At 50.1% G+C, this 26,819-nt stretch overlaps 2 protein-coding genes across 3 annotated transcripts; one reads left to right on the top strand and one right to left on the bottom strand.

Moving 5' to 3' along the window:
* Positions 1–9: 9 nt before the first annotated feature.
* ERGIC3 (ERGIC and golgi 3) lies at positions 10–14,446 on the bottom strand. 2 transcript variants are annotated; one of them, XM_059406886.1, is made up of 14 exons: positions 14,283–14,446; positions 14,074–14,144; positions 13,883–13,970; positions 13,550–13,669; positions 7,838–7,931; positions 6,845–7,010; positions 6,643–6,700; positions 3,093–3,107; positions 2,419–2,450; positions 1,499–1,595; positions 1,357–1,421; positions 564–700; positions 429–484; positions 10–225 (listed from the first exon to the last, which is right to left on the bottom strand). In XM_059406886.1, exons 1-14 carry the CDS (start codon positions 14,368–14,370, stop codon positions 146–148), a joined length of 1,167 nt encoding a protein of 388 aa, XP_059262869.1. In that variant the 5' UTR covers positions 14,371–14,446; the 3' UTR covers positions 10–145. The 2 variants fall into 2 exon arrangements, with proteins under 2 accessions (XP_059262869.1, XP_059262870.1); XM_059406887.1 differs by lacking the exon at positions 3,093–3,107 and having other exon boundaries at positions 14,283–14,445.
* Positions 14,447–21,875: 7,429 nt separating this feature from the next.
* On the top strand, positions 21,876–24,026 carry C7H20orf173 (chromosome 7 C20orf173 homolog). The gene is given in 6 exon segments (XM_059407690.1): positions 21,876–21,971; positions 21,973–22,188; positions 22,392–22,449; positions 22,452–22,566; positions 22,649–22,811; positions 23,871–24,026. Coding segments are annotated over 6 exon segments (804 nt in total).
* Positions 24,027–26,819: the final 2,793 nt, after the last annotated feature.

The following is a 26,819-nucleotide window of genomic DNA, read 5'->3' as shown; positions in this document are numbered from 1 at the left end:
ACCAGCCAGTACTATCACAACCAACAGATTTATGAACCTGCACTGAGACCGACGCCGAGTGGGGGTGGGGTGGGCAAGAGGCTGCGAATGACCACAGGGCCAAAGGGAAACAGGAGAACAGAACAACAGAGGGGGAAGGAGACAACTATGTTGTCTTCCCGAGGTCAATTTTCTTCTGGATGGCTCGAGCCGAATGGTAGATGAGTGAATCGATGAGTCCAGCCACTGGGGAGAGACACAAGGGCTGGTGCTGGCCCCGCTGGGCCCTTGACTGGATCCCAGAGCCTTGTCACTTGACCAGCTAGGCCAGCATCTCCCCTTGGTTGTTGAGGTAGTCTTCCTTCCCCAAGTAAAACTCCAGCAGGGAACCCAAGCTTCACATCCCCCCCCACGCCCCAGCCCCACACAGACGCCCTTGAGCTTCGAACCTGTGAACATGCCCCCGATGATGGCACACACGCCTGTCAGGAAGTGCGTGAAGGACCTGATGGAGGGACAGGCAGGGGGTCAGCAGGTACCCCTCCACCCCGCAGTCCCAGGCCCCTCCCTCCTGCCACACTCACCTGTGCTTCTCTGTCAGCTTTACCATCATGGGTGACAGCTCATACAGCACAAAGACTCCGGGAAGCCCCTGGTCACCCATCAGCCCGTTGGCGACCTTCTCGTGCCTGGTCACAGAAAACTGATTTGTCCTCAGCACCTGGGACAGGAAGAGAGTCTGAGCCAGGGCCAAGTCTGTGACCTGGCTCTCAAACCCTCTCAGCCCTACACCTGCTCCTGCCCTTGTCCGTGGCACCTGGACTGTGTGGGAGAGAAAACAAGGCCCCACGTTGCTAATGACCACCCAAGACCCAGGGGCCACCCAGACACACTCTCAGCCTCACCACCCCGCCTTTCCCTGGGTCACCAGCTCTCTACAGTTGACCGATCCCAGCTACATGGGGTGGATTCTCTCAGTGGGGGTTCACGGGATGGGAAACAACTTGCCAAGGCCGTACCATGAGTTCCTGGCAAGGCCAGGCCTGACTTCCTGTCTGCCGAGATGCTGCCCCATAGGCCACAGCAGAAAGGGGAGGAGGGCCCCCAGGAAGGGTTAGCCCCCAGCCCAGGGCAGACCACAGGGACGGTGAGCACCAGAGGAATGGATGGAGGCAGTGAGGGCAAGTAGAAAGTTAAAGTGCTTTCAAGTCTGACAGCCTGGGCCCTGCACTCTGGCTGTGAGGGTGTATTACTCCCCCGACCCCAGCCTGCCATCCATCATCTGGGGATAAGAGCAGCACCCCACTTCCCAGGTCAACAGGACTCAAGTGCTTGGCACCATGAGGGACTCTGACAGCTGAGCTCCTGCAGACTCACCTCCCCGTCCACCTTCATGTACACTGTGGGTACCACCTTCACGAAGTACTGGAACATCATGGAGGCTGCAGGGGGAACAGAGCACTGGGCATGGGTGCTGGGCAGGGCTCTGGCAGCCAAGGGCTACCTCCCAGGCTGGTACCTTGGGGTGCGGTGACATTGGTGCGGTCCAGGGGGTTCACAATGCCCGGGTAGTCCTCCCCGAATGACAGATGCCGGATGTAGTGGGTCATGTTGATCTGAAAGCAACAGCAGCACGTGAGCCTTGGCACTCAAGACCCCACCAGGCCTCACCCCATCAACGGTTCCGCAGGACAGCAGCAGACAGGGATGCTGGGTCTGGGGCGGGGACGTGTGCAGACGGTGGAGGGAGGGAGATGTCCTGCCTGGGAGAACGTGACCAACACAGGCACCCCTACACCCCACTGGGGAACTCCTTCCTCACAGAGTCCACGGCCTCTGGGCCTCCAATCTGAGGTTCTGGTGGCATTCCACCACAAAGCCAGTAAAGGCTGGGCACGGACAGGTGTGGCAGGTGCCTGGTCTGCCTGAAGTCTCAAGCCAGGGGAGCCTAGCCTGGGGGTTGAGGGGGCCAGACTTCCCAGCTCCGACACCTGTCCTGCTCTAGTCTGTATCAACCTCAATCATCAGAAGGTCTTTAAAAACATGCAAATCTGATTACATAATCACCCCGCTTCAAGGACCAATAACCTCCACTGCCTGCAGGAGGAAGACCAGACCGCTGCTTGGCCTGAGGCTTGTGCAGTCTGGTCCGAGCCAACCTCTCCAGCTTCCTCCTCCACACCCGCCTCTGCAGGTTCTGAGAAGTTCTCCACTCCCTCCTGACTTTGCCAGAGGATCCCTTTGCCCAGGACGCTCTTGCCCAGCCCTGCCCATCTCTGGCCTGTGCAGACCTCAGTTCTCTGCCCTCAGACTGCCAGGCATGGCAGAATATGGTGTATTTTTCTCTATTCCCCCATCCCAGGACATCCCTGCAGAGACAAGAAGGCAGCAGCCATCCCCCATGCCCATCCACCCCGCATGGCTTCTGGTGGTACGTACGTTGTCGAGGCCGAAGCTCTGCAAGTCATGGACTAGGAGAGAAGGGAGAAGGGGTCACCAGATGGGGTAGCACCAGCCTCCTGGCTCCCTCAGCGCCCTTGCTCAGGCCTCCACACCCCTCTTGGAGTGTGACTGCCTAGCTCCTCTGACCCTCCACCCCCCAGCCCGGCCCTGCTGGAGGGCCGCCCGTCAGGCCCCCCTTGGGCCTGTGTGCGAGTCCAGACCCTCCTCGGACCTTAAGAACACAGACCCCATTTCCCCCCGACACATACAGGGAGCCCTCTATGGCCGTCTCCCAGGTTTCCACTCCCACCAAGTCCCTGCTTGCACCTCTGGAGACAAGCCCCGCTGACTCTGGTCTCTCACTAAGTACAGCTGAGGGCCAATTGCTGAGCCCCAAGGTGAGGTGGGCCCTGAGAAGGCTGTCCAAGCACTTTCCCCGACCCCCGGACCCTCACCCTCAGAGCCCCCAAAGGAAACACTATGGGTACCCTGTACTGTCTATTCCAGAACCAGTGCTTCCTGCCCTCTGGCCCTGATCTCTCCTATTTGAAGGAACCCTACCTGAAAAGTAAGACCCCCATCCCAGGCCCCTCCAAACCTCCTCCCGTCCTGAGAGGGTAGGCTGCCCCAGAAGCGGGGGCTTGGCCTCCCTGAGGGGCAGGGCCACTTACTCTCCACAGCATGGACTGCAGCATGGGGGAGGGCAGGAGAGAGACGGGAGGAAGAGAAAAGAGATTGAGAGCTTCACAACGAGAACTACGGAGCAAGACACATGGTAGAAAGGAAGGCTGGAATATTCTGGCTCAGCAGCAGGGTCTGGGCCCTGCTAACAAGGCTCCTCCTGGTCTCATCCCCAGGGGAACTCTTCCCTGGCCAGGGAGGAATGCAAGGGCTCTTGGGGGCAGAAGTACGCTGGCCTAGGAAGAATAAAAGATTTAGAGGCCAATAAGCCACTTTCCTAGCTGTATGACCTTGGGCAAGCAACTTGCCCTTTCTGGGGTTCAGTGATCTCTACAAAGGGCTGTCCTGAGGACCAGGTAGGATCTAAGATGGAAAAGCACAAGGTAAACTTCATAATCATCCCCCCATAAAGCAACAAAGATGTCAGAAACTAGCTCCCAGACCTTCCATTCAGCCAGACCTTTGGCCTCAGGCAACTGTAGCCTAGTGTTCTGAACACCCTCCCGGGAGACAGAGCACCTCTGCTCTGGGCTCCCTGACTCGGGCTGCAGCCCACGTGGAGCAGCAGAGCGGACCTCTCACTGCGTGCCTCCAGAGCCCGGGCCAGCAGCGCGACCCTGACTGTCTCCCAGCGTCGCTGTGAGACTACCCTTCCCCTGACCCCTCCAGAAGAGGGGGCTCTGGACCCACCTCTCGCCCCTACCCAGCATTCAGCCCCATCCCTGCACACCGCCTTCCACACCAGCCACGGCGCTGCCCCCAGGAGGCCCGTTCCTCCTGCTCACCGCAGTCCCTGGGCCCTCAGGACCGCCAGCTCATCTCTCACCCCCGGACGCCCGTCACACTGTAGCTCTGTACATCCCCCAATACAATCCCGACTCCCAACCCTCCCAGGGGGCCCCATTACTCATCAGGGAAACCCCTACTTCTTCAGCCTCTATGCATTCAATTCATTGTCGCGCTCCAACCGCAGCCTGGCTCTCTCTTGACAGTCCTTTCCCTGCAGCCCCCTCAGGGGTGACGATTTCTTCCCCACGCTTAGCCTCCTCCGTAGCCCAAAGTGAGGCCTTGCTTCTTAATGCCATTCCAGATCATGGTCCCTCGAGCTGCCCTAAAAATCCCCAGCTTTGCAGCTGGCAAAGTATACTGACTCTCCCTACTCGTCTTAGTCCCTTCGAGATCCACACAGAAGCGCAGGCTGGCCCTTCGCGCCTCTCAACAGCTCTCGGCTCTCGAGTCTGGCCACCACTCTCTCCTCCACAACCCTGTCACCCTTCCCGATGATCTCCTGATCACCAGCTGTCATCCTACCTGTCCCGAAGTGGTCAGCCTTTCCTCCCGTCGCCATGTTTGGACTTTCTACACTTCTAGGGCACTCGGTTCTGTCTTCTTTTTCCCTCTCGAGAACTGGAGCAGGACTGGCTGGCTCTGTGGCACGGCGGACTGTTCCCACTGCATATCACCCACTGCTGCCTCGCACAGCTTGTCCACCAGCCCCCTCGAGTCTGGCCCTTGCCCTCTAGGTCCAGCCCACCTCTTCCCTTTCAAGCAAACTCCACAGAAGAGTGGTGCTTTCTCACAGGCTCCAACCCCTCTCCCTTTCCTTCCTGAGCCACACAGTGCGTGCTCCCTATCACTCCACGAAAACTGCTACCAACGTCACAGTGACCACTGCCAGGTCATCCAGCCAGTGGGCGACTCTCAGTCAACGTGCAGAAACATCGGGTCTGGGTTTGGAAATGCCTCCTTCTCCAGGCTTTCAGGACACCCCCTCTTCGCTGGCCTTCCCGTCTGACCAGCGCTCCATACCGGTCCAGCGGCTGCTTCCTCCCAATGCCCGTGTCCTCTGACAGGGGAGGCGCCACGCTCTGTCTTTGGAGCTCTCCTCCTCACTGCCTACCCTCACCTCCACGCGACCTCATCCTGTTCCACTGTTTTACATACCCGAGGACTGCCATCTAAGTATCTCGGGGCCGGACCTCTCCCCTGACCTCCAGATCCAGCCAGCTGCTTACCAGCATCCGGACTGTCTAAAAGGACACCCGGAGCCCACCAGCCTGAACACATCAGTCACCGAATTCCTGCTTGATTTGTCCAGCCATCTAAACACGTTCTTCTGAAGCTTCCCCTCTCCCGAAACAACTTCATGCCTCTCACTCCTCAGGCACAAAACTTCGGAGCCATCTTTGACCCCATCCCTTCCCGCATCACCACCGCCACCCATCAGCCACGCCTCTCGGCCTCTCCCTCCAACGTCAGCCAGCCCTGCTTGTCCCTCCCCGGCTCTGGCCCGGCCCCCATCATCCTGTGCCCAGATGGATCACAGCCATGGCCTCCTACCGGCCTCTCTGGTTCTGTCCTGCCCCCAGTCTCGTCCACGGAGCAGAGTGCTGCCTACCTCTGCCAAGTCAAGTCACAGCACGTAGCACCTTCTCAAAGCCCAACGATGGCTGTGTGTCTCACGGAGAGTAAGGGCCCTCGTCCCTGTGGTGCCCTCCCAAACCCTGCAGGCTGTGGCCCCGTTACCAGGCTCACCTTACCCCTAGCCACACTGCCCTGCTCGCTGTGTGCCAATCCCCCGCTTTCTTACTGCGTCTCCAACTCACCAAGCCCGTTCTCAGCTCAGAGATTTGCATTTGCTCTTCTCTCTGCTTCAGACACCTCTGCCCGGACACCCCAGGGCTAGCTCCTTCACCTTCTTCAGGTCTTTACTCAAATGCCTCCCCATCAGTCCTTCCCCGCCCACCCGACACCAATGGCACATATGCACCGTCTCGCCAGAGCCCCTCGCCTCCGTCATCTTGATCCTGCCTTTCTTGGGCTCACAGTACTCAACAGTAACGTTTGTGGTCTGTTTCTTTACTACACGCTGAGGACAAGGACTGTGTTCCGTTTGGAGCTGCGCTGTGAGCACCCAGACTAGAAGGGGCACGCGGTGACTACCGCATACCCAGTGTGTGCATGAAGGAACCCGGGAAGGAACAGAAATCCCACTTATTCATCCGTGTGAACAACCTGTGTGTGTGTGTGGGGGGACTAGTATCTGCAGCCCCATTTTAGAGAAGAAATTGAATGGGGCTCCATAGTCCCCAAATCTGACCTAACTTGGGAGGGGCTGACCCTGTGTTCGAGCCCTGCCCTGCTGACCCCCAAGCCTCCCACACGGCACACCTGATCCTGAGAACTACTCTGAGACAAGTGCCCCCCACAGCCGGGCTCTGGGCCGCAGCCTTCACCCGCACAAGCACCCTAGGAGAGAAGGACCAGCCTCTCCATTTTATAAAATAGGAAACGAGCTCAAAAAGGTGAAGGAACTTCCTCCAAGTTTCGCACAGCCAGTAAGGTCTGAAACTGAACTCTGAACCCAGGCAGTCTGGGTCCCCAGCCTGAACTGTGCTCTGAACTGTGTACCAAACTGCTGCCCCGTGATGAGGGTCTCCCCCGGGCCGAGGACACACAGCATCGGGCAGGCGCAGGGGCACTCAAACCCACCAGGGCATCCGGGGTCTAAAACCCCCCAGCGAAGGCAGGTGCACTCACCATGCACATGAGACTGCTGGAAGCTCTTCCCGGGAGCAAAGTGGAAGTTTCCGGCCACCTGTAGGGGATATTCCCACTCATTCTCCAGCCGTCTCCTCCCTTCCTCTGGTCTCCTGAGGGCCTGAGAGGGCCCTCGGTTCACCGAGGAGCGAGGCCAACCCACAGCTCAGCTGGCCCTTTCCCACCTCAGTCCCTCCTGTACCTTGTTGACTTCTAAGAAGCCATACACTTGGCAGCCTTCGTTCTTCTGCTCCTGCATCTTCTGGCTGAAGCCCTCTCGCCGGCACTGCTCGATCGTGTCTGGGTTCTTGAAGGCCCAGCCCCGACGCCGATAGGCCTCTCGCACATCTTCACAGGTGTTGCAGCACCTGCGGGCAGGGGGGAGGGGTGGGGCATGCGGTGAGAGCCGCACAGAGGCACAGGCCGGGAGCCGGGACCTCGGGAGACAGAGCAGTGCTGTCCACGAACGAAGCCTCTGCCAGCCTCGCCCCCGGCCACCAAATGTTCTCAAACCACGTTTGCTCAGAGGCAGCAGGACTGTTAAAAATGCATATTCCCATTCTGTTGGGGATGCCGAAATGTTTTAGGACAGAGAGCAGTGACAGCTGCCCAACACTTGAATGTAGTTAATGCCACTGAATCCAACACGTGAAAATGGTTAAAATGCTAAGTTTTAAAAGTCATACATATTGTACCACAATGGGAAAAAAATATTAAATACACACTCCCAGGCCCTACCCTAGACCTGCTGAATCAGCTTCTTGGGGGCCAGGGCCCGAGGAACAGAAGCAGTGGCCACCTATCACAGGTCTCATTACCTGGACTGGGCCCACAATCCCAGCTCTTTACATACAGTATACCCTAACCCCAATGTGACTGTTCTGGGAGACGTGTTCTCATCAGCCCCCTTCCCCAGAGAGGTTATGTGGCTCTGCCCAAGGACCCAAGGACCCAGGCGGCTGGACTCTGAACTGGAGCAGGGACCACTTCAGCCTCCACCCGTCTCTGGCCCCACGCAGGGCCTGGCCATAGAGCCCCAGGCACGTGCACCAGGAGCAGTGACTGAGGCACACATCCCCACTCAACTCCCGGTCCAAACTCCCCCACCTGCCGTGAAGCCCGCCACAGACGGAGGATGGCTGACACACGGTGCCTCGTGGGAACCCCCCACCCCGGCCCCCAGGGTCCAGCTCACTTGATGTCTTCTGTTTCGGCACCATAGCAGCTCTCACAGCGATCAGGGTCCAGGGAGTCAGGGTCAAACACCTTTACCTCGACTTTCCCGAGCTCTAAGGGGAGGACAGAGGCAGGGGCATCAGCTGGGAGCAGACAGAGCGAAAACGGCACCCCTGACCCCTGCACAGGCCCTTTGGTCTGTGGCCTGGGCATAATAAAAGCTACAATAATAGCTAATACTGGAGCGCCTGGGTGGCTCATTTGGTTAAGCGCCTGCCTTTAGCTCAGGTCGTGATCCCCATCAGGCTCCCTGCTCGGCCGGGAGTCTGCTTGTCCCTTTCCCTCTGCCCCTCCCCCTCTCTTGCAGTCTCTCAAATAAATAAATAAAATCTAAAAAAAAAAAAAAAAGCCAATATTGGGGCGCCTGGGTGGCTCAGTGGGTTAAGCCGCTGCCTTCGGCTCAGGTCATGATTCCAGGGTCCTGGGATCGAGTCCCGTGTCGGGCTCTCTGCTCAGCAGGGAGCCTGCTTCCCTCTCTCTCTCTCTGCCTGCCTCTCTGTCTACTTGTAATCTCTGTCTGTCAAATAAACAAATAAAATCTTTAAAAAAAAAAAAGCCAATATTTATATGGTGCACACATGTGTCCAGCACTAAGCACTTTGGCACATGTATTATTTCTCGAAATAAAAGTACAAGTAATGAAACAGTAACAGCAAATACTAAGTGTTAGCTGACTACAGGTCACTGTGCACAGAATGTCTTTCACCGCACACGGATCTGAGGAAGGTTGGGATGATTATTACCCACATCGTACTTGTAAAGATTGGGAAACTCAGAGATGAGAAGTGGCTCTGCCTAGGGTGACACAGTTAAGTGGCAGATTTCAGCCCTAGTTTCCAGGCGTGTGCCTTTAACCACCTCACCTTGGTGCTACACCTCAGACCTTTCTCTCCGCGCTCAACTCCCTGACTCTTAACTACCTCCTCCTAACCGCAGACTCCAATATTCAGTAACGCAACCTCCTGCCTTCCCAAGTCGTATTTTGTCCTCCCATCTGAGCCTCATTCCCACACGCACACCTAGACCCTGTTATTTCCCATGACCGCAAACCTTCCACAATTCAATTTCAAGTATCCCAATCTCTGACTCCTTATCCTTATGTTCCCAGCTCACTACCTCCGGTACCCAGAAACCACCAATTCTTTGACAACAATGACACCATCACCCCCTCACGCCCTCGCTTCCCTCTTTATTTAAATTCCATGGTCCAAATGGGGAACGGACTGTCTTCAATAAATGCTGCCGGGAAAACTGGATGTTTATATGCAAAAAACGAAACTGGACCCCTATCTTACACAACTCACAAAAATTAACTCGAAATGATTAAAGACTTAAATGTAAGACTGATAGTGTAAAACTTCAGAAAGAAAATAAGGAAAGAGCTCCCTGACATTGGTCTTGGTAATTATTTTTTGGTTAGGACACCAAACGTATACGCAACAAAAGCAAAAATAAACAAGTGGGACAACACCACAATAAAAAGCTTCTGTATTGCAAAAGGAACGATTAACAAAATGACAGGACAACCGATGGAATACAAGAAAACACTCACAAATGATATATCTGATAAGGGGTTACTATCCAAAATACATAAGGAACTCATACAACTCAACAGCAAAACAAATGAACATCAAAGGATCTAATTAAAAATGGACAAAGGAAAGGACCTGAACACACATTTTTCAAAAGAACACATACAAATGGCCAACAGGTAAATGGAAAAGAGCTCCACAGCATTAATCATCAGGGAAATGCAAGTCAAAACCCTAAGAGATCACCTCACACCTGCTAGAATGGCTGTTACCATTCATAAATACAAACAAACATGACACCTGGGTGGCTCAGTTGGTTGGGCGACTGCCTTCGGTTTGGGGTTGTGATCCTGGAGTCCTGGGATCTAGTACCACGGGGCTCCCTGCTCAGCAGGAGTCTGCTTCTCCCTCTGACCCTCCCCTCTCTTGTGCTCTCTTTCATTCTCTCTCAAATAAATAAAATCTTTAAAAAACAAACAAGAAATAACTAGTATTGGGGCACCTGGCTGACTCAGTATAGATGGAACTCTTCGTCCTGGGGTTGTGAATTTGATCTCCACATTAGGAGTGGAGCCTACTTAAAAAAAACAAAAACAAAAACAAAAAAAACGGGGCGCTTGGGTGGCTCAGTGGGTTAAGCCTCTGCCTTCGGCTCAGGTCATGATCCCAGGGTCCTGGGATTGAGCCCCACATTGGGCTCTCTGCTCGGCAGGGAGCCTTCTTCCCCCCATCTCTCTGCCTACTTGTGCTCTTTCTCTCTCTGTCAAATAAATAAATAAAATCTTAAAAAAAAACCCTCTTTAAAAATAAAGCAACAACAAAAAACAAGAAATAACTAGTATTGACAAAGATGTGGGAAAAAGGGAATGCTCATGCACTGTTGGTGGGAATGTAAATTGGTGCAGCCTCTATGGCAAACAGTACAGAAGTTCCTTCAAAAATTAAAAAGAGAACTACCATATGTTCTAGCAATTCCATGGCTGGGTATATATCCAAAAAACCCCAAAATCGTATCTCTTATCAGTATCTGCAGTTCCATGTTCTTTGCAGCATTATTTACAACAGCCAAGACATGGAAACAATCTAAGTGTTTGTCAACAGATGAACAGATAAAGAAAATGTGGTGCATATATACATAGTGGAGTATCATTCAGCCACTAAAAAGAAGGAACTCCTTTATCTGCAACAGCATGGATAACGGTTGAGGACATTATGCTAAGTAAAATAAGTCAGAGAAAGACAACTTCATGATCTCATTTACATGTAGAATCTAAAAAAGCCTGTTTCATAAAAACAGACACTAGAATGGTGGTTGCCAGGGGTTGGGAGGTGGGGGAAACAGGGAGATGTTGATCAGGGGGCACAGACTCCCAGTTATAAGATGAGTAAGTTGTGGGATCTAATGTATAGGATAGACTGTAGTTAACAACACCGTACTGTATACTTGAAAGTTGCTAAGAGAGTAGATCTTCAATATTGGTTCTTACCAAACACATAAAACGTAACCATGTGAAGTGATGGATATGCTAGCTAACCATACTGTGGTAATCATTTCATAACACCTGTGTAACCCAATCATCACACGATACACCTGGAATACAAATGTTTAAGTTTACAAAATGTTATTTTTTTTTCTTTTTAAGTGGAGCCTGAACCCATGACCCTGAGATAAAGGCCTGAGCTGGGATCAAGAGTTGGACACTTAATCGATGGAGCTACCCAGATGGCCCCATGATGTTATACATCAATTATATCTTTTTTAAAAAAGATTTTATTTATTTGACAGAGAGAAAGGGAACACAAGCAGAGGGAGTGGGAGAGGGAGAAGCAGGCTTCCCGTCAAGCAGGGAGCCTGAGTGGGGCTCGATCCCAGGACCCCGGGATCATGACCTGAGCTGAAGGCAGATGCCTAATGACTGAGCCACCCTGGCGCCCCATGACGTCACTTTCAATTTCCACGATGAACAGAGAAGCAACAGAGCCCACCTGATCTCCCTACCAAATCCACCAGGCCACCTGCATTCTCTGTCAGCCCCTACCCTACCTTCACTGCTCTCTCTCATGGCAAAATACCTGAAAGTGGTTTTTTTTTTTTTTTTAAGATCTTATTTATTTATTTGACAGAAAGAGAGAGAGAGAGATCACAAGCAGGCAGAGAGAGAGAGAGAAGCAGGCTCCCTGCTGAGCAGAGAACCAGATGAGGGGCTGGATCCCAGGACCCTGGGATCATGACCTGAGCCAAAGGCAGAGGCTTAACCCACTGAGCCACCCAGGTGCCCCTGAAAGCGTTATTTTTACTCAATGCCTCTCTTTCCTTTTCTGTTCTTTCATCAGATTTTCATCCTCAACAGTATCGAAACTGTTCTTTGTAAAGTCTCCAGGGGCCTCCATGTTGTCAATTGCAATGATCAATTCTTACTGATTTTACAGGACTATCAACAGCTTCTGACAGATGCTCACTCTCTCTTCTTGAAAGTCTCTGCCTCCATTTGGCTTTTGCAACATCTCTTGTTTCTCTTCTACCTTAATGGCTCTCAATCTTCCTTCCTGGATCCTCTTTTCCTGACTTCTAAATATTGGAGGGGCTGAGGGTACAGTCCCTAGACCTCTACTCTACTAACATTTTTACTCCTTAGGTCTTCTCCTTTAGTCCAATGGCTTTAATGCCATCTGCATGCCGATAACTCCTACATTTATTCCCCAGCCCTTCTCTAACGTCTAGACTGGTAGTCTAACTGCCTCCTGAACATCATAAGGTATAAAATGGGCACCCCAAGTTTAACATGCCTCAAACCTGAAATCTACCCCTCAATCCTCATCCTTCCTTGTGAGACCAATCCCCAAGAAGTCCCCAGTGATCACCACTTCCTGGTATTCACATCCTTATGTAGTTCCACCTCCCGTAATGAATAGGGCTGATCTGTGTGACCACTTATATACTGCAGAAATGATGGTGTCCAACTTCTGAGGCTAGGTCATAAAAGAAGCTGCAGTTTCTACCTTGTGGTTTCCCAGATCACATGCACAGGGAGAAGCCAGATGCCATGCCTTGAGGACACTGAAGCAGCTCTATTGAGAGGCCCGTGTGCTTAAAGGCACTGAGGCATCTTGCCAACAGCCATACACCTGAGCTCTTAGGAGCAGACCCTCCAGCCCCAGTCAAGCCTTCAGATGACTAGAGCCTCAGCCAAAAGCTAGACTGCAATCTCATGAGAGACCCTAAGCCAGAACCACCCAACCACACCAGTCTTGAATTCCCAACCCACAGAAACTGAAATAAAACAATGTTTGTCCTATTAAGCCACTAATTTTGAGGATAATTTGTTACATGGCAGGAGATAGATAATATTCCCTGTCTCTCTCTCTCTCTCTCTCTCTCTCACACACACACACACACACACATTCTCTTTCTCCTCTCTGGTCATGCCTATTGCATGTCATTCATTTGCTCACGGCAAAACCCTTGGAATCAACCTCCACTCTGCTTTCTTATACCCTATTTACAATGCTATAGCAAATTCCTTGCTCTCTGCTGGACAGGAAAGAAGTTAGGGTGAGCAGCCACACTGTACCAGGTATCACACACATATGACTTCATTTGATTGTATAATTCCATGTGGTTGGTACTAGTGTTTATCATGGCTTTATAGGTGAGATCATAGACTGCAAGAGACAAAATTATACATTTGTCTGAATTACATTCAGGCAATCTAACTCAAGAATGTAAACTCTTAACCTTGAGCCACCCTTGGAAGTGCCTTCCAGAGGGGAAGAACACTAAAGGCTGAATTCAGCTATCGGGATGGGGAAGCGAATGCCCAGAGAAATGTGGGTCCACCTAGAGGAGTTCTGCCAAGGTAACAGCACATAAGACCCATCCTGAAACTTCTGTTACTCACCTGTGATAGGCAGGGATTGGAGACCTCTGAGAATGATAGCCAACTAGACTACTCTACTAAGCCTGGATTTCAGGCCACTCTGATTCTTAATAACAGGGGGACCCTAAGCAAGCCACTTGACTTCTCTGGGTCTTAGCTGCTTCATTTGTCATTTGGCCAGCCACATCCCACTTGCCAGCAGGAAGGGCTTGGGCATGTCCAGCTCTGGGATCTGAGATCTGGCCTCCTCCCCACAGTTACCATGACGCTCGGCCTCTGAGCTCACGGGGATGCCATCCTTATCTAGCCGTTGCTTAAACAGGTTGTGCTCCACATCCAGCTGCTGCTCCCCAGCCACATCCATGGCATCGATGCTCAGATCTGGAAGCAGGAAGTCAGGGTAAGGTACTGGGAACCTAGGGCAAGGGGAGAATCTGGGTTTTGGAGGATAAGAGGATGCTGGGACTGTCTGGGGGCAGCAGTGGATTAGGGGGAAGGGGCTGTCCTGGAATCCCACCCAGAACCTAAGGCTGGAGGTGTGAATCTGGAAGCCCACCTGAGAACTTGCAACTCCCAGCCCTGGTGGGTACTCACAGGCACAAGGCATATGCGGAAAAAACACGTCGATGTTGATCTTCAGTTTATCTCCCCGTGACTTGTCCACATAGAGTTCAGGATGCACCTGGAGCAGCACTACCTCAGTAAGACTTGGCCCTCCGCCTCTCCTTCCCCACTCCCATCCCTAGAATGCCGAGCCCCGCCCACGTACTAGGCCCGCCCCTTACCTCAGTGGTGAGGTAATACTGCAGCTCGGACAGAAACAGTAGCAGCATGAGGAGGCCACTGACAATGGTCACTGCGGGGAAGGGAGCGAGGGTCAGAAGGGCCTCTGCTCCATTCTCTCAAGCCCCCCATAGGCCCAGTCGTGTCCAGGCGCCCAGGCCAAGCTCTCGGACCCCCATGTCCCCGCGACCCCGGCCCTGTAGCGGCCTACCCGTGGCGCCCCCGCAGGTCTTAACCCGGAAGTCCTCCAGAGTCTTGGGGTAGGCATCGAACTGCTTGAGCTTCCCCAGCGCCTCCATGGGGACCAGCCGGAAAGGGGACGCCAGCCGGCCCGCCCCGGCGGCCTCCTGCTTCCGGCCAGGAGTTTGAGCCACGCCCCCTCTCCTTGCGCACGCAGGCGCACCAATGCGCACGCTTGGCACCACCCCTCGCTCGAGTTCTCGCTCTGGCCGCCCCGCCCGCCGGTGCTGGGGGCTGCAGTCTGAACTGGGTGGTGGGGACTGCTCCCGCGGACTGGGTAGTGTGTCTTGTGGACAGGGCTCCCGGAGGTGACTCTGCGGGGGCAGAAACAGTAATAGCAGCATTCGCTTCCCTTGACCTAGGAACTGAGCCGAGAATTTCCCATGAGACTCCTGGAACAACATGAACCTCCTAGAACAGTGGCTTTCAAAGTGTCCCCAACTAGCAACCTCATCATCACCTGGGTACCTGGTTAAAAATGCGTATTGGCCCTATCACAGACCTGCTGAATCAGAAACTAGGAGTGGATCCCAGGTGAATCCCTGCAGTTAGTTTGAGAATCACTGCTGTAGAAAGTAGGTGGGACTTTCAACTCTCATTTTCTGAAAGAGGAACTGCCCGGAGAAGCTAAGTAACTTGCCCTGGATCACAGCCAGTTAATGGCGGGGCAACTCAACCACACCAGTCTTGAATTCCTAACCCGCAGAAACTGAGAAAGCAAATGTTTGTTTTATTGAGCCACTAATTTTGAGGATAATTCCTCACACAGTAGCAGATATATAATATTCCCCTGTCTCAGACACACACACATACACACACACATTCTCTTTCTCCTCTCTAGTCATACCTGTTGCAAGCCATTCATTTGCTCAGAGAAAAACCCTTGGAATCAACCTTGACTCTGCTCTCTTATACCCTGGGTCGTGGCTGGGTTGATTCCAGACCATTTCTTCTGGACCTCAAAGTAGGTAAACAAGAAATGTATATACATTCCACTTAAAAATGGTTAAGATGGTGGGGCGCCTGGTGGCTCAGCAGTTTAAAGCCTCTGCCTTCGGCTCAGGTCATGATTCCTGGGATTGAGCCCCACATAGGGCTGTCTGCTCAGCAGGGAGCCTGCTTCCTCCTCTCACACTCTCTCTCTCTCTCTCTCTCTCTCTCTCTGCTTGCCTCTCTGCCTACTTGTGATCTCTGTCAAATAAATAAAAATAAAATAAAATCTTTTAAAAAATGGCTAAGATGGTAAATTTTATGTTGTATGTATTTTACCACATACACAATTGGGAAAAGAGTAAATAATAATTAAAAAGCAGGGACGCCTGGGTGGCTCAGTCAGTTAAGCATCAGACTCTTGATCTCAGCTCAGGTCTTGATCTCAGGGTAGTGAGTTCAAATTCTACACTGAGCTCCACACTGGGCATGGAGCTTACTTTAAAAAAAGAAAGAACGAAAGAAAGAAAACTAAAAAGAGGAATGTGTCTTGTACTGTGAAGCAGATAATAAGGAAACTATAACAGTGACAACAGGGGTAGGGACTTTCTGTTTTAGGAATTCCAGGATTAGATGGTCCTTCTCTTTCCAGAATTCTTTTAGGTCGCCATGACAGGAGACCAAAACACTGACTCGTTAGAGACTTCACTCTGCATAATATCAGGCTTTATACTAATGCTTCAAACTTCTCCATCAAGGCAGGCTCCTCCAACCTTTGGAGCAGGTAGGGACTGCACAGGACTGGTTCCCCTGTAGAACAGGTCACTGGTCCCCTGTAGCTGCTGCCTACAAGCCCATCCAGAGAAGAGGAAGGTTTCAGTTCCTTTCATTGGTTCCTTCTGCCATGTCACAGTCTTCTTTCACCTTATTTTCACACCGATAAATAAACTTCTCCTAATTGTTAAATAAATAAATACATTTGCAGATCTTCCATGTTCTCCTTCCCCAGTGTGGTTGGACCATTTTTCTCTTGGGAGAAATATGGAGACCTCAGTGTCTCTGGATTGAAAACAAGAGTCACAGGGTAGAAATCCCATTGCTTCCACTGAGAAGGAAGAATCATAACAGAGCTGGGGCACCTGGGTGGCTCAGTGGGTTAAGCCTCTGCCTTCGGCTCAGGTCATGGTCCCATGGTCCTGGGATCCAGCTCCACATTGGGCTCTCTACTCTGCAGGGATCCTGCTTCCCCCTCCCCCTCTCCCTGCCTCTCTGCCTACTTGTACTCTTTCTCTCTCTGTCAAATAAATAAATAAAATCTTAAAAAAAAAAAAAAAGAAAGAAAGAATCATAATGGAGCTGTGTCAGTGTGTCTCAGAGTCCAATTAGAAGAGCTTCTTACAAGGGCGCGCGGGGGTGGTGCTCAGTGGGTTAATACTCTGCCTTCAGCTCTGGTCATGATCTCAGGGTCCTGGGATTGAGCATCGCATCGGGCTCTTTGCTCAGTGGGGAGCCTGCCCCCCCACCTGCCTCTCTGCCTGTTTGTGATCTCTCTCTCTCTGTGTCAAATAAATAAATAAAATCTTAAAAAAAAAAAAAAAGAGCTTCTTACAGACTTGAGTAATACTGGGGTCAGGGAATGGACCCAAAGATGAGTGACATTTAAAATGACACTTGAAGAGAAGGAAGAAACCAGAGAGGTGAACTACTAAGTGGGAGGGAGTAATGTGTTCCAGGAAGAGGAATTACAAGTGCAAAGGTCCTGGGACAAGACAGAACTTGGAAAGTTCTAGGAAGAAGGAAAAGCCAGAATGTCTGGAAAATGTGAGATGAATGAGGATTTTGGATTTTATTCTGCATGTAATGGGATGCCATTTTAAGGATTTAAGCAAGAAATTAATTTAAGATCATGCCAGTTGCTAGGTGAAGAATGGACAAGGGATGGATAGAACAGAAGTAGATACAACAGTTAGGATGCGATTGCAGGGAAAACATAAGCTTCTCTTTAGAAAACAAAAATATAATTAGAATATAAGCTTCCATTTTATTTATTTATTTTATTTTATTTTTTAAAAATATTTTATTTATTTGACAGAGATCACAAGTAGGCAGAGAGGCAGGCAGAGAGAGGGGAAGGGAAGCAGGCCCCCTGCTGAGCAGAGAGCCCGATGTGGGGCTCGATCCCAGGACCCTGAGATCATGACCTGAGCCGAAGGCAGAGGCTTTAACCCACTGAGCCACCCAGGCGCCCCTAAGCTTCCATTTTAATAGAGAAATTTTTTTTTTCTGTAAAATACGTCCTGACTAGATCTATTAAGCCAAGACAGTGGTTCTGAAAGTGGGGTCCTCTGGGCCAACTGCATTGTCCTCACCTGAGAATTTGTTAGAAATGCAAATTCTCAGGCACACCCTGGAAAAATTAAATCAGAAGCTCTGGGGACGAGGCTCAGCATTCTGTGTTTTTATTAAGCTTTCCTGGTGATTCTGAGGCATACCCTTGTTTGAAAAGCACTGGACTCAGAAAGGACTCTCAAGCAAATACTTTCTATGTGCAGTATGGCTCAACCCATATAAAGAAGGATCGTCTTTCAATATTTGTAAAACATTCTTTAAATAATTACACAAATCAAGGGTGCCTGGGTCACTAAGTCGGTTAAGTGTCTGCCTTTGGCTCTGGTCATGATCCCGGAGGTCCTGGGATCCAGTAGGGTCAGGCTGTCTTCTCAGTGGGGAGTCTGCTTCTCCCTCTCCCTCTGCCCCTCCACCCCGACTCACGCTTTTTCTCTCAAATAAATAAATAAATAAACAAAATCTTTTTAAAAAATTTACACAGATCATAAGACAATGACCAATGAGCAAGCTAAGTATAAAGATTCTAGTTCCAATAATATGTAGATTTAATCCTGGAAAACTTCTTGCTGAGAAACATCTTGAAATGCTAAATAAAAATTATCCTTTGGAACATACATCTGACTCATGAAAAAGTAAGAGAAATTCCCAGGGGCTATAAGTGAAAGAGTTGAAAAAAGCAGTAAACTCGTGAGCTGACTTTGCAATTCTGGGGATGGGACAGGGAGAGGTGGCTAAGGGACTTGGAGTGTCAGTGATCTACAAGCTTGGGTTTTCTTTTTCCTTTTCTTCCTTTTTAGCATATAATAATTCATAGTAACATAGACGTTTGGAGCTCACAAAGCACTTTCCTATGAAAGATCTTCTACATTGGAGAGTAACATGTTGGTACCTATAATGTGGTAGGATAATCCATTAATTTAGGAAGGCTTTGGAAGGAACTGATTTTTTTTATTATAATCAAATAGATGGGAAGAGAATGGTTTCATAAAATATTTTTTAGTTACTGTGGCCTGAACTTCCCGTGACCATACTGTTCTTGCCTTATAATCATTGTCAAAAATAGATAGGGAGTGTCTTTTTTGGGTATTGGCTATTAATGCCTATATAGGGAAAGCAGATGATACCTCCAGGCCTCAATAAAAAGATGGCTTCTTAACAGAGCTAGACCCATAGGAAAAATGTAGGCCAGAACAAAACAAAACAAAACAAAGCATCCACTTGTACAGGAAGAAAAAGAGAATGCTCAAGATTGTCTCTACTTGTGTCCTTGCTAGGAAGACAAAAAAATATAAAAACAAAGCACTGCTGGGCTCTGTAACCACAGACCTGTCCTCATATAAGTTTGGGGTTTGGACTTATATTCTCTGCTTAGTCTGGAAGCTCCAAGGTGGAGAAATTTACTTAGAGTTGAGAGTGCCTGGCAGAGCACGCACGAAACTGTTCTCAGGGAACACACCTCAGCCTAACCCACACAGCATTCTCAAGTATAAAACCCTGCTAAACCTTCCAAAATACTTAAAGACATAGTCCCTTATGAGCAAGACTCAACAGACACCATCAGCATGATTAGATTTCCACAAACTTGAGATAATGGATCTTTTAGATAAAAAAAAAAACTCTGTTTAGAATGACTAACAACATTTAAGAAACAAGATGTAAAAATAGTATCACATCAGGAAGACTTGAAAGTAAATTAAAATTTGAGGCACCTGGGTGGCTCAGTTGGTTAGGCGTCAGGGTTGGAAGATTGAGCCCCTCATCAGGCTCCATGCTGGGCATGGTGCCTTCAGATTCTCTCCCTCTGCCCCTCTCCCACTTCCTTAAGAAAAAAAAAAAGAAAGAAAAAATATTAAAAATAAAAAGAATTTCTAGAAAAGAAAAAAAAAGTAATTTAAGTTAAAAAATCAGGGGGGGGGGATTTTAAATAGCCAATTAGACATTATGGTAGAAGAAGTCAGATACAAGAAACTACACACTGTATGATGCCATTTACATGAGAGGATCAAACAAGGCATCTTGTTTGATCTATATATAGATCATATATATATAGATCTATATATAGATCTATATATAGATCATATAGATCAAATCTATAGAGGAAGTGGGTAAGAGGTTGCCTGGAATGAGGAGTAGGAATGACAGTAGCTGTGAATGAGGGGTTTCTGACGGAAATGTTCTAAACCAGGCTGTGGTGATCTTTGCACAATTCTACAATTTTACTAGAAAATCATTGAACTTAAAAATGTGTGGACTTTATGACATGTAAATTGTGCCTCAACAAAGGTGTTAAAAAGAGAAGCAAAGCTAATAGTTTGAGATGTTTTAACTTTTAAGACATCCTACCTAGGGGTGCCTGGGTGGCTCAGTCACTGGGCATCTGCCTTGGGCTCAGGTCATAATCTCAGGGTCCTGGATCAAGCCCTGCATCTAGCTCTCTGCTCAGAGGGAAGCCTGCTTCTCCTCCTGTCTCCCCTGCTCTCTATCTCTCACTCTGTGTCAAATAAATAAATAAAAATCTTAGAAAAAAAAAAAGAGTCAACCGAATGAACCATCCAGGTGCCCCTGTCATTTTGTTTAAAAATATTTTCCGCTGGTGAAGATTGAATTGAGGGGGTGGCAGTGGAGATGAAGAAGGTGATAAGAAGAAGGTGGAGGGGCGCCTGGGTGGCTCAGTGGGTTAAAGCCTCTGCCTTCAGCTCAGGTCATGATCCCAGCATCCTGGGATCAAGCCCTGCATCAGGCTCTCTGCTCAGCAGGGGGCCTGCTTACTCCTCTCTCTCTGCCTGCCTCTCTGCCTACTTCTGATTTCTGTCTGTCAAATAAATAAATAAAATCTTAAAAAAAAAAAAAAGAAGAAGAAGAAGGCGGAGACAGAGGTGCCTGGGTGGCTCAGTGGGTTAAGGCCTCTGCCTTCGGCTCAGGTCATGATCCCAGGGTCCTGGAATAGAGCCCTGAGTCCGGCTCTCTGCTGGGTGGGGAGCCTGCTTCCCCCTCTCTGCTTGCCTCTCTGCCTACTTGTCATCTTTGTCCGTCAAATAAATAAATAAAAATCCTTAAAAAAGAAAAGATAAGGAAGGTGGAGACAGAAACAAATGAATGGAAAATGGTTTTGAAAATCCAGGAGAGCACAACAGAGGTTTCTGGCTTCAGCAATTCGGTGACCAGAGGGATGTTTATCAAGATGGAGGAGTCTTGGGCAGGGATTGGTTTAAAGGGAAAATCACGAGTTCAGCCTCAGGCTTGTTCAGCAGAAGAGATCTCTGAGACATCTAAGGGAAAGTCCACTGGGTTGTTGAATATGAGGTCTGGAGAATAGAAGAGAGGTTTGAGCCAAAGTTACACAACTGGAGAGGGGCCATCACCCTGACACTAACTAGTTTTTGTTTTTTTTTTAAAGATCTTATTTATTTGACAGAGACAGTGAGAGAGGGAATACAGACAGGGGGAGTGGGAGAGGGAGAAGCAGACTCCCCACTAAGGGGCTTGAACCCAGGACTCTGGGATCATGACCTGAGCCCAAGGCAAACGCTTATCAACTGAGCCACCCAGGTGCCCCTGGCACTAACTAGTTTTTTAAGACTTTTTTTAATTTATTCATTTGACAGATAGAGATCACAAGTAGGCAGAGAGGCAGGCAGAGAGAGAGAGGGGGAAGCAGGCTCCCCGCTGAGCAGAGAGCCCGATGCGGGACTCGATCCCAGGACCCTCGGATCATGACCCAAGCCAAAGGCAGAGGCTTTAACCCATTGAGCCACACAGGCGCCCCTTGTTTTTAAGTTCCCTCTCAACTCTGCTTGTGTGTTCCATGAATACTTATTAGGTGATTCGAAGTCTTAGGGAAGTGGAGCTTAAAAAGACAGAGAGGTTCGGTGCCTGTCCTTGTGGGTCTTACATTCAGTGTAGACCACAGGTGTTTGGCGGACAGGACAAGGTGGTTGCTTGGCTCGGTGGGGAAGGAGGTCACAATGTGTGTTTTGTGATGAGTGCTCTGGTATAAGTAGTGGCACGTAGGACCACCCTGAGAGCTCGGGATTCCTCCTGTGGGGAGGATACAGGCCCTTCTCTGACCTCCATCCCAGGGCCAGTCGTAGTCCTCTCTGGAGGTGAACCGATGCCTAGGGAGGGAGGAGATGAGGGGCTGGGAGGTGAGGTGTGCAGGGTTGGGGAACCCTGGGGGCCGAGGGGATAGAGAAGTGCTGGGGCCTCAGTTCCTCCTCCTCCTTCCCTGTCCCAGGCAGAGAAGTCCGTGCGCGACTGGCCATAGGACCCATCCTCTGGGCGGAACATGAAGCACTTATGGCAGATTTTTGTCCTGTGGGTCTTCTGGGTGGTTCCTTTGTGGCTGATGGCCCCCTGCCTGGATCTCAGACCTGAATCAGCCCCCCCAGGAGAAACTGATGGTCTTGGTACCACGGCATTGCAACCACCCCTGGCTCCAACTCAGGACAAGTGGCTGCCAATCTGAGATGCTAAACTCCTCCCTCTGGCACCACGGAGCTGGAGAACGGACAGGGTTTGCTGCCTGCTATGAGAAGACCGTGGAGTACCTGACGAGGACGACAGAGTCTCTGACCCCTAACACTGTACTCTGGTATTTGGTCAGTGGGCAACTTTGAGCCCAGTCCCACCCCTTGTCCTTTCAAGGCCTAGCCCATGTCCCACTTTCCCACCCAAGCCCTCGCCCTGGCTTAGCGCACCTCTCATCTTCACGGCCTTGACCCCTGACCCCAGCGTGGGGGCCTCACCCACTACCAGGTGATACCCCGGTCCCAGCCCCCAATCTCCCTTCTGCTGTTCCCAGGGCATGAACTCAGAAAATGGACTTGGCAAAAGGTGGGAGAAGCTGTTCAAGGTGATTGGCCCTCAGTGAGCCATTTCCATCTCTACTGTGGGACTTGTGCTTTGGTGGGGAACCCCAAGACTCTACAGGCTTCTGGCCTCAGCCACAACATCAACCGGTACCCCACAGCCTTTGGGTGGGTGCTGGAGAGAGGGCAGGGCATGGGAAGTTTTCAGGGGTATCCTCAGAGTGCTGGCAATTCCTGCTCTCCTCCCCAGGATGAACCAGGGTCATGCCCAGGGCTTCGAGATGGCGCGGAACCAAACCTCAGGATGCTTCGTCTACCCTGGGAATGCCAGCATCCAGGGCTCCTGGAGATAGCTGGTGCTGCTGCTGAAGCTTTCTGGTCTGGTGTGGACTTCAGATGATCCGAGTGAGGAGGTGATAGTCTGGGAACTCAAACGTTCTTAGTACGGGGGTCAGGGGAGGTCACTGCAGTGGAGGACAGAGGGGTTCCAGGGAGACCCTCTGCTGGCTTTTTTTTTTTTTTTAAGATTTTATTTATTTATTTGACAGAGAGAGATCACAAGTAGGCAGAGAGGCAGGCAGAGAGAGGAGGAAGCAGGCTCCCCACTAAGCAGAGAGCCCGATGCAGGGCTCGATCCCAGGACCCTGGGATCATGATCTGAGCCAAAGGCAGAGGCTTTAACCCACTGAGCCACCCAGGCGCCCTGACCCTCTGCTGACTTATTAAGGGCACCTGCAGAACCTTCCCAAGTCTCAGACTGCTGAAATTCCCCTATCACCCAATTCTCTTAGATTCTGGAAGGTGGTCCAGTTCCCTAGTGGAATGGAAGGCAACCAAGACCAGGTAAGGGGACAGGAGGGAGTAAGACGGGCTGTGGGCTGCTGTGGCAAGGGGCCCAGTTCTCTTCTTCCCCACCCCCTGGTGATCAGCCCCACTTCCTCAGGTATAACCAGGGCAACTGGCTGGGTGATTGGGGTCAGTATGCATTCCTGGTACTCATGGCTCTGCTCTATCCTTGCACACCTGCAACCAGGTTAGGAAAGATTCTGGTCTATTTCTCACACAAGCAGAGGGTCTAAAAATTCTTTCAAGATCCTACATCATCTGACCCCCTCCCCCACCTTCCTCTCTCCCAGGTTCCCACATGGGGATTCTTGGTGTTCCCCAAACCCCAGCTGCGTCCTGCCTTCTCACACACTGCCGCCTCTGCCAGGAATGTCCTTCTCGTGTCTCCCTGGGGAGTCCTCTCTCTTCCTCCAATGTGAGGAGGACCCGCTGGTTGATGCCCTCTTTGCTCGGCTCTGGGGTCACACTGTGTGTTCAGAAGGCGAGCTCTGCTCTCCCATCTCTAAGAGGAAGCCTATCACACTAGATGTTCAATGAGTGCTGAAGCATCACTGGCAGACATGGGGGCAGGACAGGATCCAGCCTGTGACCCTGGGGCTCTCTTCTGTCTTATCCTATTTTCCCAGGTGTTCTTATTTGGTTTTGGGACAGACCAGCTCATGAGGTGGTCCCATTACTGGGATGATAAATATTGGTTTGAGAGTAACATGCACAGTTTCAAAGAAGAGCAGAAGGTCATCCTCACGCTGCAGGGCGAGGGGAAGTTTGCTATCTACAGCTGACATGTTTTCCATCCTGTTTAGTCCCCGGAGGCCCTAGGAGGGGGGGACCATGGAGTGTCAGAAAGAGGACCCCATATATAGATCACTCTGCTGCTAAATAAAACTATAGCTTATTTCTCTCATTGGAGTCCTGGTGATATTAAAGGGCTACATCCTATTTCAGATTCTTTTTTATTTTTTTAATTTTAAAGATTTTATTTATTTATTGGACAGAGAGATCACAAGTAGGCAGAGAGAGAAGGGGAAGCAGGCTCGCCGCCAGGCTGAGAGCCCAATGCGGGGCTCCATCCCATGATCCTGAGATCCTGAGATCATGAGATCATGATCTGGGCGGAAGGCAGAGGCTCACTGCCACCCAGGTGCCCCCTATTTCAGATTCTTAACAGCATACATATCACACATATCACCAAACCATATGTATGTATATATCTCACAAGGAATATCTATCTATCTATCTATCTATCTAATCTCTCACCAATAAATTTAATCAAATGAAAAGAGGAAACAAGCGAGCCCTAAAGTTGAGAACAAATCAAATGGATCTAACCATATTTAACTCGATAACAGAAGCACCAGAGAAAAGAATTATTTTGAGTTCTTTTGGAACTCAGTACACTGTGTATCCTTTGCAGGATATATTCTGTGGACAAAAAGAGCTACAAAGACATTTTAAACATCACTTAGTAGATTTTTTATAATATTGGTATTATTTTTGAAACTATACGATGAGTATTATGGAACAAGGTAAATAAATAATTATAGCAATATTATTAGGAATAATAAGTATAAAGTCAGACCGGTAGAGAGTAAAAACCCTGTGACATTACATTCAAATTGGAAATATCATTATAAACTCAATTTTTAAGTTAGTTTTTATTGTGGCAAAATATACACAACATTTACCATTTTGACCATTTTAAAGCATGCAATGCAGGGCCATTAAGCACATGCTGTTGTGCAGCCAACCCCGCTGTGAACTCAAGATTTTCTTTTTTTTTTTTTTTTAAGATTTTATTTATTTATTTGACAGAGATCACAAGTAGGCAGAGAAGCAAGCAGAGAGAGAGAGAGAGGAGGATGCAGACTCCCTGCTAAGCAGAGAGCCCGACTCAGGGCTTGATCCCAACACCCTGGGATCACGACCTGAGCTGAAGGCAGAGGCTTTAACCCACTGAGCCACCCAAGCACCCTGACTCACAATTTTCCGAATACATTTTCTGCTCTGCCATCTGAACAGTCTAAAAGCCTGAACATAGCGGTAGCAAGGATTAATCCCAGAACCCAGATTTTGTTTTCTAAACACTTCTTTCCCACAAAGATTCCAAGTCTGGACAGAAAAGTTACAAGGAAAACCCAGACCTCAACGTTGGGAAGATTTGAACATCAAAAGTAGCACTTATGGTGGAATCACAGGGAATATAAAAAAGATACATAAAGAGACTCAGAAATAAAACCAGTTCGTTGGGAGGAACTATTACATCAACTGGGAAGGGGAAGCATTTATCCTGCTTTCCTTGTAGAAACAGTGGTTCAAGGTAACCAGACAGCCTTGGCCAACAAGGGTGTGCAGTTGCTGGGTCTGTAAATGAATAGCCAGTACATTCTACCTCTCTGTCTGCCCAAGAAGCACACACACACACACACACACACACACACACACACGCATGCATGCACACACACTAACAAAATGCCTATGTCCCTCATGAGACCAGGTGCACATGTACCCGCTCCCCAAGGGCTCTGCGGTGACTGGCTGTTTTGCTTGGAGCCAGAGTCCAAAAATCCCCAAAGGCGTGAGCAGCACAGCTGCCCATCGTCTGTTATTCCGGGTACTGGACCCAACATGACGCATATAAACCTATTTGGAGGAATAACGTTATCCACGACAGAAATAGTCTTTAAGAATCAGCTGCTTCTGGAGAGAGGTTGGAGAAGAACTGGATGGGAAATGGCTACCTTCTTTTCTACTGAATTTTGTAACCAGGGGATGCACTGGCTTCATTTTAAATAAATGAAACAAAAATCTGCGGTGGGGGGAAGTTTGGGTGGAGAGAAATGTACTTAGAACCACATCATGGTTAGATCACTGTAGGTTCTTTTCTTAAGAGGGGCCGGGAGGCTCTTCCTCTCCCCGTCCCTGCCTTAAGCCCAGAACCCCTGCACTGGCAATAGAGGCCCCCGTCTCAGAGAGAGGGGATACCACAGTCTGGCCTGCTGTATTCCTGTCCTCATTATCCTTGATTTCCAAACCCTCCCTTGTCGGCCAGACCCTGGGCTGAATGCCAAGAGGAAGGCAATCATCCCCCAGGCCTCCAGGCAGGAACTCACAATGTGGCCTGTGTGGCGGGGTCCCTGATACTGGGCTGCCATGAAGAACCCCATGGGGCACCAAACCCATCTCCTCTAGGAAGGGCACAGGATACAACAAATGTTGCCTCTTGCCCGCTCCTTTCAGCCTCCATCAGCGCACCCTGTAGAGCTTAAGGGACTGTGAGGGAGGCCGCCGGCACAGGGGGGCGCCGGTGAGGTCCTGACCGCAGCTTCCTACTTCTCCCAGCGTCTGGTGTCTGAGTCAGCCCGCCTCTTGGCCCAGTGCATGGGACTGTAATGAAGCCTTCGTGGTGGATGTTAGGCTTGTGGGCTGCCTTGATGTTCACCTGTGGCTGATGCTTCTGCTCTGCTCCGGAAGGTCTGACTTGAGCAGGCTGGCTGGTAGAGCTCCAAGGGCCTGCCATCATTCTTGGGACGAACAGGCACACCTCTGGACCCCATAGTCCCAGTGTATCCATCCAG

Source organism: Mustela nigripes, chromosome 7 (assembly GCF_022355385.1).
Source record: "Mustela nigripes isolate SB6536 chromosome 7, MUSNIG.SB6536, whole genome shotgun sequence".
Taxonomy (NCBI): Eukaryota; Metazoa; Chordata; class Mammalia; order Carnivora; family Mustelidae; genus Mustela; species Mustela nigripes.
Note: the sequence above shows the minus strand (reverse complement) of the source record. Positions and strands in the feature narration are given on the sequence as shown.